Below are 12,930 nucleotides of genomic sequence, written 5' to 3'. Positions count from 1 at the left end.
ATTCATAATAGACGTTTTTTTGGTTAGATCGTGTAAATATATGTCGTTAAACCTGCCACCACCCGACACAGCCAACTAGTAAGGGTTGTCACGTAAATGGAACATGCCAATTCGTCACTAGTACAGCACACCGGTGTGTTGGAGAGCCAAGCCACAATATTTACAAACTGAGTACGACGTTTCGCCAGTAATTACAACTAGCTTCATCAGGAGACAACCCAAAAACCTCTTTTATGGATGATAGTGGTTGTGAAAGCCTACGCATTAAACTGATTTCTATTTGTACGACGTTTCGTGGCGGGTTTAACGACACATATTTACTGATTGGTCCACACCTCTGGTCTAATACCGTTTGAGACGAGGCTCAAAAGAAAGCTGTCTCCTGGTGTGGACCAATCAGTTTCAAGAACAATGCAAAAATTATCAGAGTATGTTTTTTGTTTGCATTCTGACCACAAGCATTGTGGTTAATGCAGACATGATTCCTTGTAAAAGGTTTCAGTTTGGTGTTTTATCATCTTAACACAACGGTTTTGTTGCCATAAAAAAGGGGAAAAGCTATTCTCATTCAACACATGGTTGCTGTTTACACAGAAAAATACCTGGTCTACAATGTGGCAGGTATACAAGGTCATGGATAAGGGAATTTGTGACTGCAAAAATGTACATATTTTATGCTCCGTTGACAAAAGTTTGATAGTTCTATAATGACTGCCAACAAAGTCCCAATATACTTCACAGTATATCGCTCAAATGATACGACTCCCAATAAATGATGCATTGGCATGCAGGGTTTGGCATGCAGGGTTTGCCATGCTTTTCGTGTCTTCACAACAGCCGTGTTCACAAAACGAATACCGAATATAGTGTAGGATTCAGCTTTGCAGTGACAATGATGGAATACACACACGCACATCATTGTAATGTACGTAGCGTTGGACACATGCCGAAAATAGGGTATTAGGACCGTTTGAATAGTCGGTTGTACGTAGCAGGCATAATGCATGTTGGAGGAAAGGCAATCTCTTCCTGTTTGGCAGATACACGTTAAAGCGGAGCATTTTTTCCACGAGTTTTGCACGTGTAATTATTTTTCTCCTTGTGCTCATTAAATTTACGTTCCTTTCTCTGACCATCCCACCCCACCATTGGTCTTCTCCAGATGGCGGCCATTTACTGCACTCAAGGCAGTGTGCTGCTCCCTGCTGGTGGCGTCGGTACGGCGAACGCGGCAAGCCTGGCTCCTGCAGATGGCGCTCAACCCTACCCTGAGATCAGCCAGACGGAATACTACGGATAAGTGTTTGAAAAGAAAAGTTAGATATTCTTCATGGGCTCAAGTGATGGGTTTTTTTTCTCCAGATCCCCAGAAGGCACGTTCAAAGGACGAAGAAAACATGGAATGTGAAAAACAGTGAATCGGACGTTCAAGAAAAATTGCACGTCATGTATATAGACCACATTTTGAAAATACCAATAATGAAGTGTTTATCTCAACAAAATTCAAACACGCATGAGCATTATTGAATGCAAGTTCACATTTTAGTGTATGCTTTGATCCGCGTATGAGGTCATGCACAAAATCTTCTTTACGCACACTTTGGTGTATGCTGCTTGAATGCTCTTAAGGAAGGATTAAATATTTTCCGAATGAACACTTCTGTGAGCTTTATATCTCGATGAGCAAGCTGCTTGTCGTTTCCAGCTTTCTGTGTCTTACACAGCAGAAGTTATTTATCTTAACAATGGTACACACATTAAATATATTCCTAAATGGTATCTGCATTATCATCAACGTTGGTGCTTGATTATATTTGCATAGTCACAGCAACGTAATAGTTATTGTAATCAGAACGAATGTTATTGTTAGAGAATGGCTGCAGTAATTGTTTGTCGGGTCATATCACATACAGAAGAGAATGTCTGTAAAGGGCTGGTCTGTTCTGAAATGTTATAGTTACCACACAATGGGTAAATACAGTACACCCTTTTGATTTACAGTTTTTAAAATGTGTCAGGCATACCAATGTTGTGTCCAGAGCACAACATAAGTGGCCTAGAGTTCTAACAATTGCAGGTCGTCCACTGGGTTGACAGTACAGTAATTAAATTCAAGCAGAAACATTTAAATATTGATGATTGCAGTAATGCAGCTGTATTGTCAGTTTGTCCAAGATGATCCTGACACTGCATTAATTGTTGAAGCATGCAATGGCACCATTTCCAACTAGCTTTCAATGGCACTACACTGGTTCCATACAACAAAAGTACATGGTACCTAGAAGAAACACTAGTCTCATGAATGGAATTGTTTTTACACAGCTGTTTTACAACTGCAATTGTGCACAGCACGGTTAATTTAAAACTAAAAAATACATACATTATGTAAGCAATGGCTCATTATTTAGCTCTCAAATACTACACGGGTTTGTGTAACAAGCTAATCGCACTTGTTTGCAAATACTGAACTTTGCACTTGTTTATTTTCTCACACAGCCACTGCAAGAGAGGGCACTGCGATCAGTCTTTCACGCACTTTTGGCAACATAAATAATCCCTTCTTGACTGTGGAGACCAAATTCTATTCAGTTCTTCACTCATGTTAGTTTGGTCCTCAGTGAAATGTAACCTATCTTAAGATGTGCATTAGGAGGAAATGTTTTAAAGTGTTACCAAGTAAAACTCCAGCATATACCATTGTTAATACCATCAATTTGTGCGATTCGCAAACATTGTCTATGAAACCAGTAAATACATATTTTTGTTTATTTTACTCGAGTACATCCATTCTGTAAGTAATCATTTATTTGGTCCTCTGATGATGTGTATATACATAAACTACAGTGTATCAGGCTTCTTTCTGGTCTATAAAGTCTATTTTGATATTTTTGCTTCCATTAAAATATCTTCCACTGCAGGTTCTTTACATTACCTCAAAATGAGGTGTCGTTTTAAGTTTGTTTGTTCATTTCTCAGTCTTAAGTATGCATGTTAATTTCTGTAGTGGAAGAGGTTGTGGGAATTAGATAAATTAGAAAATCGTACTTGTTTTTTTCTTGTTTAAAATGGTTGTAAGTTGTCATATCACAACTTAAGATAAAACATTTACTGTTTGAGGCTCTTATTCTTGTAATTATGTAGTAAATATTGTATCAAAAATATTTTTACTTAACATTAATTAGCACTTACTGTGAGGACAAATCATGAAAATTGTAATCCTTACTGTATAAAATACATGGTATACAATATACAGTATACATAATTGCATATTGGAGCTGGTTGATGACAAATTGTCCATATAAACTGTTTAAGTTTATTCAAATGTCAATTTGGCTTTGCTCAGTTTTTCTGCTGCTGTGTTAACTATGTTTTCAATTGCATGCATTGCTTTTCTATATTTTTGTTACTAATTGTTAATAAAAACAAGATGGAGACTTGGGATAGTTTTCAGGCCTTGTGTAAGAGGTTTGGATAGGGACACTAATAACTAGTGAGAAACAGTTTTAATTGTTATTGTTCTTTTAAGTCACTAATGTGTTGTTGTAATGGTAGTCTGTTAGTTGCAACATGGTGCTTAACATAGTTTCAGAAATATTGGTCTCAAGGTCAATCAAAAATAAGTCAAACACAAATGTGTGTCAACTTTCAAGGAAACCGAGGCAATGAGTTGGGAGAACCTGCAGATGCTCATTGGTTGCCACTTTTTTTTCAAAATAGGCTTGACATTGAGTAGACGGCACAAGTGAAGTGTAGTGGTAACACAGTAAAGTGTACATGTATGTCCATGCCATTAACATGAACATTTGAAAACTCAAATGCTGTATAGAAATGCATTTTTTACCCTCACTTTGTTAAACATGTATGTACCAGCTCTTAATCTTTATATGTATACTGTATATATGAAATATGTATTCACAAACGTAGATTGCATTGCTATTGCATATATATTACACAATATATTTGGCTATCATATAATTGATATTGTACAGTACTAATATTTAATGAGTTTTTACACATGTCAAATACCATTTGTTTTTGTTATATTGTTAGATTTTACTATTTGGCAGCCGACAGCATGTTTTGTAAATCATTAACCTGCTCAACACACCAGAAGTTTAAAACTAAAATCTACTGTCCTGGAGGCAAGACCTTTTCTGTGGTCTCGCTTCACCACACACACGAAGCTTCACACTGTGGAAGCCCTCAGTGCTATCACTTCTGTGGCCATCAGTGGTTTTCGTGAGCTACACATCAGGGGTTAGATTTTTTGTTGCTAATGGAGTTTGCTCCCTTAGTGTGGTGCTAGCAGGGACATAGCACAGGCCAGTTTGGCTCAGGACTGGCTCTCAAGTATTAGCCCGCTCGAGTTGTGAGCAATCAGCTGAGCCCTGCAGCATTTCAATGTTTTGGTAACAGAGAAACAAGTCTTGGTCATATGCAACCTCTTAAGCGGTGGCAATGAATTGCCAGGGCTCACCTCATCATGATCTCTTCATGCATCTTTCTCCTTATATGAGTGAAGGAGGTGCGGATGTGACTGGTGGTGGCCCACCACTTGGCAGGTGTAGAGAACAGAGTTGTCGATTGGCGAGGTCACAAAACTCGTGAGGTCCGGGGAGTGGAGCTTGCTGTGTCAGGATTCAGTCAGGTTCAGACTGACTGCCTTGAGGTGAAGATGGCCATATTTTATAGGATCAGCTTGACATCGAAGGTGCTTGACGTTTGAAGTCACAGAGAAGCTGTACTCGCCGAATCTACAAATCATTGGCATACATTTGGGATCTGGTGTTCAATTAAATAATCTGCCATGTCAGTAGTTTTGAACGTTCGAGTGGAGGAGTTTCAAAAAGGGACTGGCCCTATCCTTGCTCCATAAGAGTGGCCACAATTTTGATGGGTTTAAAGGAAAATTGGTTGGCTCATCTAGTCTGGTCATCAAGCAATATGTCAAGTGAGGTCCTGCAGTGAGGTTGGAGGTGGTCCCAATGAAACCCTCTAGCCTTTAGAGTGTATTGCAAATCAGACTTTGAGTCCCTGGCTACGTGTTAATTTAAGCTTTTGAATATGAAAATTGTGTTTCTGGTGGCCGGTACCTTGACCAGGAGAGTTGGAGAAATCCACGCGCTACTGTATATTGCAACCCTTCAGTCATTGTTCTTCATAGGGATAAGATAGTGTTGACGATCCTGCCAGGTTTTTTTCCCAAAGTGGTGTCCAAGATTCACGTAAATCAGGAAATTGTTAACCTATTTCTGCCCAAACCATTCAGATTTGAGGGGCAGAGGTTCTTACATAATCGTGGACGTGATTTGCTACTTGACGTTTTATTCTGGGCAAAACAAGGATTGGCATTAAAATGAACAACGTGTGCTTTATTGAGGCTCACAGTTATTTAGGTAGTCTCAAAATCGAGAATTGGCATCTGTATCATGAATTAAGAGGTATTCAGCCATCTCTAAGCTGTATGTATGGTCCTCTCTGCAAAAGGGCTATGGCGACGCCATGCTAGCAAAGTGCAAGCTCAACTGGAGAGGTATTTGTGAGGGGGCTGTGGTGAAAACCACACTTTAGTTAAGCACTACAGGCTTGACACTGGCCTCAAGGGATATCACGTTTGGCAAAGCAATTCTCTTGTTGGGTGTCCCTTAGTTTCATTGATGCATTATTCTCCCACCTCCGGAAAGGCTATGTATTGTTTTACGATTTCCAGAATGTCAAAAGCTGCTGAAGGTAAACACATGAAACCTGGTTTTGTAAGGCAGCCATTGGCATGTTCCACTCCCTTCTTCCCCACTGAATGAGGGATCTGTAGTTTTTGTGTGTCCCCATCTGTCTCATTTATTTGAGAGCAGTTTGGAGTTTTTTTTATTGTTTAGTTTCAACAGTCACTGAGGGCTTCAATTGCACAGGGTGACCTGCGTGGTGATGTGGAGCCCCAGCAGTGACGGGTGTTACCTAAGGGTGGTTATTTTTCGAGTTTAAGAACTTCTGGTGTGCTGGGCATGAAGTGAAGTTAATGATTTATGAAGCAAGTTAATTTCTGACTCAGAAATCCATGCTTTAGGTACTGCTAGTGTAATCCTAGTAGTCATAGCCTGATGTTATATCATAGATGGAGGTAAAACTTTTTTTTATCGTATCATAGTCATTCTAATTTTAGGTTTTTTTAGCTTTTATAATACAATATTTCATTACCATGTTTATATATTGTGTCGGAATATTTGACCTACTTGATTTGAAGCTTTCGCGACTGCAGGAATTACTCTTTGGTTCTTTCGGTAAAGTCGCGTAGAAACGTGACTTTCGTTCTACGTAACGTTACCGAAAGATCCATAGAGTAATATTTGACAAGGCTGACAACTAAATCTAACTTGTAAAAAACATCGTTTTAATTAAGTGCCTTTAGATGAAACAAACCGTTTTTAATACTTGTCGGTTAATTTGTATTTGCTGTTTATAAGTGTAATTACAGGAAATATATTGCAAGGAAAAAATAAACATCTTTGTTGGCGTGACTACGTGCCCAGGTCTTACCACTCATGACTCTACTTGCCATGGACTACACTTATCAGACTCACAACCACAAGACACTCACCACTCTCAAGACACCACTCACACCCATCAGACACTTACCACTTAGGCACTCACCAGACATTGACATGAAACACTACTCACCATGCTCCACGCACTCATCAGACACTCAACCGCAAGTCTTATATATGTTGAACTTTTTTTAACCATACGTGCCCAACCGTGCTAATCGGAGGTGCGGCGGAAGGACAATCTAAACAAAAATAAATTCAAAAAGAAATGTTTTCAGTCTAGATGTAAAAGTGTATAGCTTCAGTGGCTTCCTAATATCGGAAGAGCGTTCGAGACGGCCACAGAAAGCGCATCTGAAAGTGAGCGATGAAGTGACCGTCTTTGTTCGATGGCCAGCCAAAAGCTGCCGCTGCAAGAGAAGACCGGAGTTTGCGTGATGGTTTGTGCTCCTTGACGAGATCAGCAAGATATTGTAGGTGAATTCGTGGCAAGTACTTTGTGTGGAACGAGCGCGACCTTATAATGTATTCGTTCAGCAACCGGAAGCCAATGTAGCTCAGCGAGCACCGGACGGACACGGTCGGATCTTGCAGTACCCGTCACGAAACGTGCTTAACAAATTCCCCAGACCTCGCGATTTTCACTTTCGACTCATATCCACTCAACAGTGATGGTGACGGCCTAACACCGGAGCAAATCTAAACCTTTACATCCACGCGTCGTTCTCTCCGCCGGTGTGCCTCGTGCACCCTCGTGGAGCGCGCTGCCAATTGGGCCACAGCCTTGGGCGGGGAATTGAAATGCGGCCAATCAGAGGGCACACGACGTGACGTCAGTGGTGATGGGGAATCGACACCGCCGATAATTCTGATTGGTCAGTGATAATTCCCCGACAACTAAGCAGCGTTATTGCTATTGTTCAGTGATGACAATGATGGATGTTCTTTGTCCGTTATTAAAAACTGACGCGTAACAAATATCCTAACCAGTATTTATATTATGAGACCTCCTTTGCCAGTAGCAAGATATGGTAATAGGTTTTTACCCTTTTATCTGGCACAAAAACGGACACCTTTATACAAGGGATCATGTTTGCAATAACCACAACACAAGCAGTCAAAATACAAACAAAAAGAGACAACTCTGATAATGATAATTGGTTTTTTACCCTTCTATCTGGCAACAAAACTGACACCTTTTTGCATTATAATGTGCACATTATCAGAGTTATGTTCTTTTGTTTGTATTATGACTGCAGGTATTGCGGTCTATGCAAACATGACTCCTTGCAAAAAGGTGTCAGTTTTGTTGCCAGATAGAAGGGTAAAAAACCAATTATCATATTTTTACTGGCAAATGAGGTCCCCATAGTGTAAACTCTGATAATGACATGCACTGTCCTTGAAAGTGATTGGTCCACACCCGAGACGGCTTTTCTTAAAGCCGAGTCTCCAGAATTTCAAGGACAGTGCATATCATTATCAGAGTTGTTTCTTTTTGTTTGCATTTTGACTGCTTGTGTTGTGGTTATTGCAAACATGATCCCTTGTATAAAGGTGTCAGTTTTGGTTCCAGATAAAATGGTAAAAACCTATTAAGATATCTTGCTACTGGCAAAGGAGGTCTCATAATGTAAATGCTTACCCGGAGCTCTCAATACTCTGATAGTGCGCTGTTTTTGAGTTGTATGCCTTTTGGCGTTATCTGGTCCAACACCAGTGGAGACTAGGCTCTAAGAAAAGCCGTCTCGGATGTGGACCAATCAATTTCAAAGACAGTGCATATCATTATCAGAGTTTTCTCTGTTTGTTTGAATTTTGACTGGTTGTGGTTATTGCAAACATGATACCTTGTATAAAGGTGTCAGTTTTGGTGTCAGATAAAAGGGTAAAAACCTATTACTATATCCTAACCAATACTGTATGTAAATGGAGTGTGTGTATGTGTGTTTTCCTTATAGCTTTTGGCAGAATTATCAGCAATATCAAGAGTGCCCTATGGTTAAATTTCGATTTAAAGCTTTCGTGATTGCAGGGATTTATATTCTTGGTTCTTTCGGTAAAGTCACATAGAAGGGAAATAATAAAATAATGTTAATAAAACAATACAAATTATCACGACGTTTTGGCCACAAGAAAAACAGAGCTGTCTTTCCGACAGACCTGTTCTTCACCTGAGGACGGCTGCTTGCGTTGTGGCCGAAACGTCGTGAGAATTTTTATTCTGTTTTATTTTAATTATTTTATTATTTCCCTTCTACGTGACTTTACCGAAAGAACCAAGAATATAGTGCCCTATGGCTTAGACTCTGCCGATGTCGGGCATTGATGGATGTGTGAGCCACATGGTTGGCTCGGCATGGAGCGGTCATTCCCCACGTGCGGCAAGCACAGAGCGCGGCGGCTTACCAAGTGTCACACCGTGACACCAACAAGGGCTCAACACTTCACCAGATTCCTGAATGCAGGCTCATATGAAGATGGCGATGATGATGGTAAGGGGCCGTCCATAAATGAGGTCACGCGATTTTGGACGATTTTTGACCCCCCCCTCCCTCGTCACACGGCGTCACAAAAAGTCAGACTCCCCCCTCAAATATGACGTCACAAAGCTCTGCCCTCCCCCCCCCCAAAATATAAAACATACTCCAAATCGCTTTAAACTATTGTCATTGAAGTGCGTATTTAATGTGGCGCTGCACTCTAATGTTGTAGGAGAAAACATTTATATAAAAGTATATTTAATTAAGTAGAACGTGTTTATATTTATTTAAAGTTGCGCATTTTGATGTGACGTCACATTTCTCAACCCCCCCCCCCCCCTCGTAACACATCGTCACAAATGTCTGACCCCCCCCTAGGTGCGTGACGTCATTTATGGATGGCCCCTAACGACGACGACAGTGGTTCTTATAATGATGAAAATGAACATGGCTAAATGACTCCAGCTGATGACGATGTTTCTGCGGCTATTCTACTGATGATGGTGGCGACGGTGATGCAGAAAAGTGTTCCCTTTACGCCTCGTTTGTAAGATGATTTGACATGTGAATGCAAACTGGAATACCCAGAGAAAAATCATGCTTGGAAGGGATAACGTTAAAAAAAGTCCACAGATTTAAGATCCAATGCCTCTTGACTTCTGGACATCTAGTACTTTAGTGAGTTTTGGACTTTAATCATTCTCCACGTGATCCAGCAACACATGCCTCGAAAGTGATGGGTTATGTGGTGCCACAACGACGGGGCCGCTCTGCCGAGCCAGGGAGCCGCCCGGCTTCCACCACTGCACTGCCCCCCATCACCCCCCCCCCCACATAAGCACGCACCCGCACCCACGTAGGGCCTTGTGGTCGGGTCACCTACCCTGAGTTTTCACCCGAGGGCCCCCTCGGGGGGTTACCCCACGGTTTCTCAGGGCCAGGGAATTGGACAGGACCCTTCCCAGGCTAAGTAACACTGCGGCGCCGTGGGCGGATTTGAGATCGCACGACCACGGCGAGCTCAGAGAGCCCCGCAGTTAGAAACGCATACAAACACAAACACGGGTCAGCAAGGCAGATAGCTGGGATCAGGACCCGGGGCTACTGATTGGTCAAAAGGTCAAAGGCCGGCGGGATCGCAAAAGGGCGGGAAATCCTAGGCTCAGGATTGGTCGAGAGACCAAGGCGGTCGGGACGGGGGCGCCTAGCCTTTGATGTGGATAGTTTAAAAGAAAACGCAGGGGCAGTAGGGAACTTCTCTTCTTCTGGAGTAGAGACACGGGGTCAACGACGAGGGAGTCATCGGGCGAGCTGCCAGATCGTCAGCAGGACGACCTGAGCGCCGCAAGGTCACCTAGGACTACAGACGGTATCGTATTACGCGCCTTACAGCACCTCAGAGCGGAGAGTAGGATCCGTAGGAGAGGGTTAGTTCGGGGTAAGGACGAGTAGGAAAGCGGTTTAACAGAGATCGCAGCATAGAATAGGGCTGCACGCCACTAGAGAGTGGGTTAGAAGCGCCTTGCTGGCCCGTACACACACACGGGTGGCTCGGTGGGTTAACAAGGGCTAATAAAATCTCGAGCGTAGTAACAAAACCGTGTTGTTGGGTGTTTTTTGAACGTGGTATTAGCGTGCACTGCATTCGCGGGTGTGTGGTCGTTGTATGCGTAAAGGCCGTGGTCTCTGTACGATTGTGCGGGTACGGAGGTGTGTGTGTTAACGCCCGGGGAGAGCACTTTTGTGTGTTGGCGTGCCTACGCAGCCGTGTGAGAGGAGAATCGTCCTTGCACGATACTTGTGTTGACGTGCACGCGCGAGTGCGGGAGGGGACGAGTCGTTGTGTCGGCGTGTGCCCCGCTTGCGTGTGCTCGTTACTTGCGTAAGCTCTCGGCGTGCGTAATCGGCGTACCCCAGGTGCGCGATCGTAACGTGAGCGGCCAGCGTGGCGCAGAGCGAAGCTGTTAGCTTTGTGCGAGCTTGCGTGTGCTCGAGCGCGTAATCGGCTGCGCATTGTTGTACGGTTTGTCTCGTGCGCACGGCGGCGGCAACTTGAGTCGTTGTGTCGGCGTGTGCCCCGCTTGCGTGTGCTCGTTACTTGCGTAAGCTCTCGGCGTGCGTAATCGGCGTACCCCAGGTGCGCGATCGTAACGTGAGCGGCCAGCGTGGCGCAGAGCGGCGCAAGAGTGGGTATCGCGTGTGGAGCTGTATGTGTGTGCGCGCACGTTCACGACGTGTGTAATACAGGTGCGCGATCCTAACGCGAGTGGTCAGTGTTGAGTGAGTGCCGTGCAGAGCTGTGTGTGGGTGTGCGCGTGCGTAATTAACCATGCCTGCTACGCGGACCCGCGGTGGAGGGGAATCCTCGGGCGACGGCTCCCACACCATGGGTGAGGGACCTAGCAGCGGTTCGCTTAGCAGCGGGGGGGCGATTGATGATGTTAGCCCGGCCGTTAGCATTATTGAGGGAGGGATCTCGGGGGCTAGCGACCCCCACAGTTACAGGCATCATTCGCACGCCACATGAGACGCGCATTTAACGATGAGTCGACCTAAGAGAGGTGACCCAAGTGTGATTCCTGACCATGACAAACAGTGGCATGAGCAGAACCGGCCCTAGAACTTTGGGGGCCCTAAGCAAAATTTGGTTGGAGGCCCCTTTGATGTAGGATTTTTTTCACCCACTAGCCAGCCGTGACTCTAGGGGGCCCTCTGCTGGCCACGAGGCCCTTTGCAATTGCAAGGGTCGCTTAGTGGCTGGGCCGGCTCTGGGCATGAGGTATTTGAACTGGTTCCTGGAAATGCTGAAGGGAGTGAAGCTAAGAACGTGCGTGGGATTGCTGGTCACAGCTGACGTCAGTGACGTTCAGTGTCGCCAAGTCTCACGAGATAGAACGCGCACTGCTTTTAAAAACAATCCCAACAACCGATTTCAGAGGAAGGGAAGTAAATGATATTTTTTAGGAGTTCTCATTTTTACACCTGATATTAAAATATATTTATGGATACTTACATTATTTAAAAAACAAAAGGTCATCCTCACTCCCTCCATCTCCGTGTTCTCTGTTGCCTCAATGTGGCACATTCCCGTGTTGAAAAAAACATTGAAGTATATCCCACGTGGCGTGGTGGGTTAGAGGAGTTTACCCATTGTGGGGGGCCATCCATACGGGGCCCAGGGCGACTCACACTGGGCCCCCCGACACCTTCGAACTAAATCGGAAGTATTACATCTGACATCGTGACGACGAGGCGCGCCTGATTCGCCGTACCCTGGCCACGTGGGTGTTGTTTTCTTAACTGAATGGGAGAGGAGAGTGGGGGATTGGATGATTTTAAAATCATGAATGTTGGAATCGAATGAGTGTTAATACATGCGTTTTGACATTGACATCAATCACCAAAACCACCCCGACAACGATTGCTAAACTATAATCGGTGTTGAAGTCACCTCTTACAACACACCCCAAATAAGCGACAAGGACAAAAATCGATCTCAAAAGGTAAAGCAATTTTATAACAGATAAGCCCATTCTACTTATTATCAACAGACTTTGACATCACTCGGTGGCATATATTCTGTGGATCCCTGCAGCATAGGTGTTGGTGTGGGTTGTTGTACAGTGTTTGTGGTTGGTAGTAGTTACAGCTGCATCAATATTATAATCGCATCTTCAGATATCATCTATCGCCATCACCATCGTCTTAATTCATGTATCATTGGAACCACTATTACCGGTGTCAACATCATTTATCATTCCTGTCAACTTCGTGTAACGTTATCTTCATCATAATCACTGTCAGCGCCTTCAGCATGACAATATTCAGCATTTATAACCGGTAACAGCATCACCATCGTGTTCTTCGTCATCATCGGCATGTGTATTTTTAAGTAGCGGCCAAGC

General features: G+C 43.6%; 1 protein-coding gene across 6 annotated transcripts in view; it reads left to right on the top strand.

Moving 5' to 3' along the window:
- LOC133345378 (aryl hydrocarbon receptor-like) overlaps positions 1-6,515 on the top strand; it is an 88,962-nt gene extending 82,447 nt beyond the window's left edge. For all 6 annotated transcript variants that reach the window (XM_061556077.1, XM_061556076.1, XM_061556079.1 and 3 more), the window contains one exon: positions 1,163-6,515. In XM_061556077.1, the coding sequence (XP_061412061.1) occupies positions 1,163-1,300 (138 nt within the window). In that variant the 3' untranslated portion in view covers positions 1,301-6,515. The remainder of the gene's footprint in view (positions 1-1,162) is intronic.
- Positions 6,516-12,930: the final 6,415 nt, after the last annotated feature.

This window comes from Lethenteron reissneri, chromosome 21 (assembly GCF_015708825.2).
Source record: "Lethenteron reissneri isolate LAM-NWPU_2019-01 chromosome 21, ASM1570882v1, whole genome shotgun sequence".
Taxonomy (NCBI): Eukaryota; Metazoa; Chordata; class Hyperoartia; order Petromyzontiformes; family Petromyzontidae; genus Lethenteron; species Lethenteron reissneri.
The sequence above is the reverse complement of the archived record's forward strand: the minus strand, read 5'-3'. Positions and strand labels throughout refer to the sequence as shown.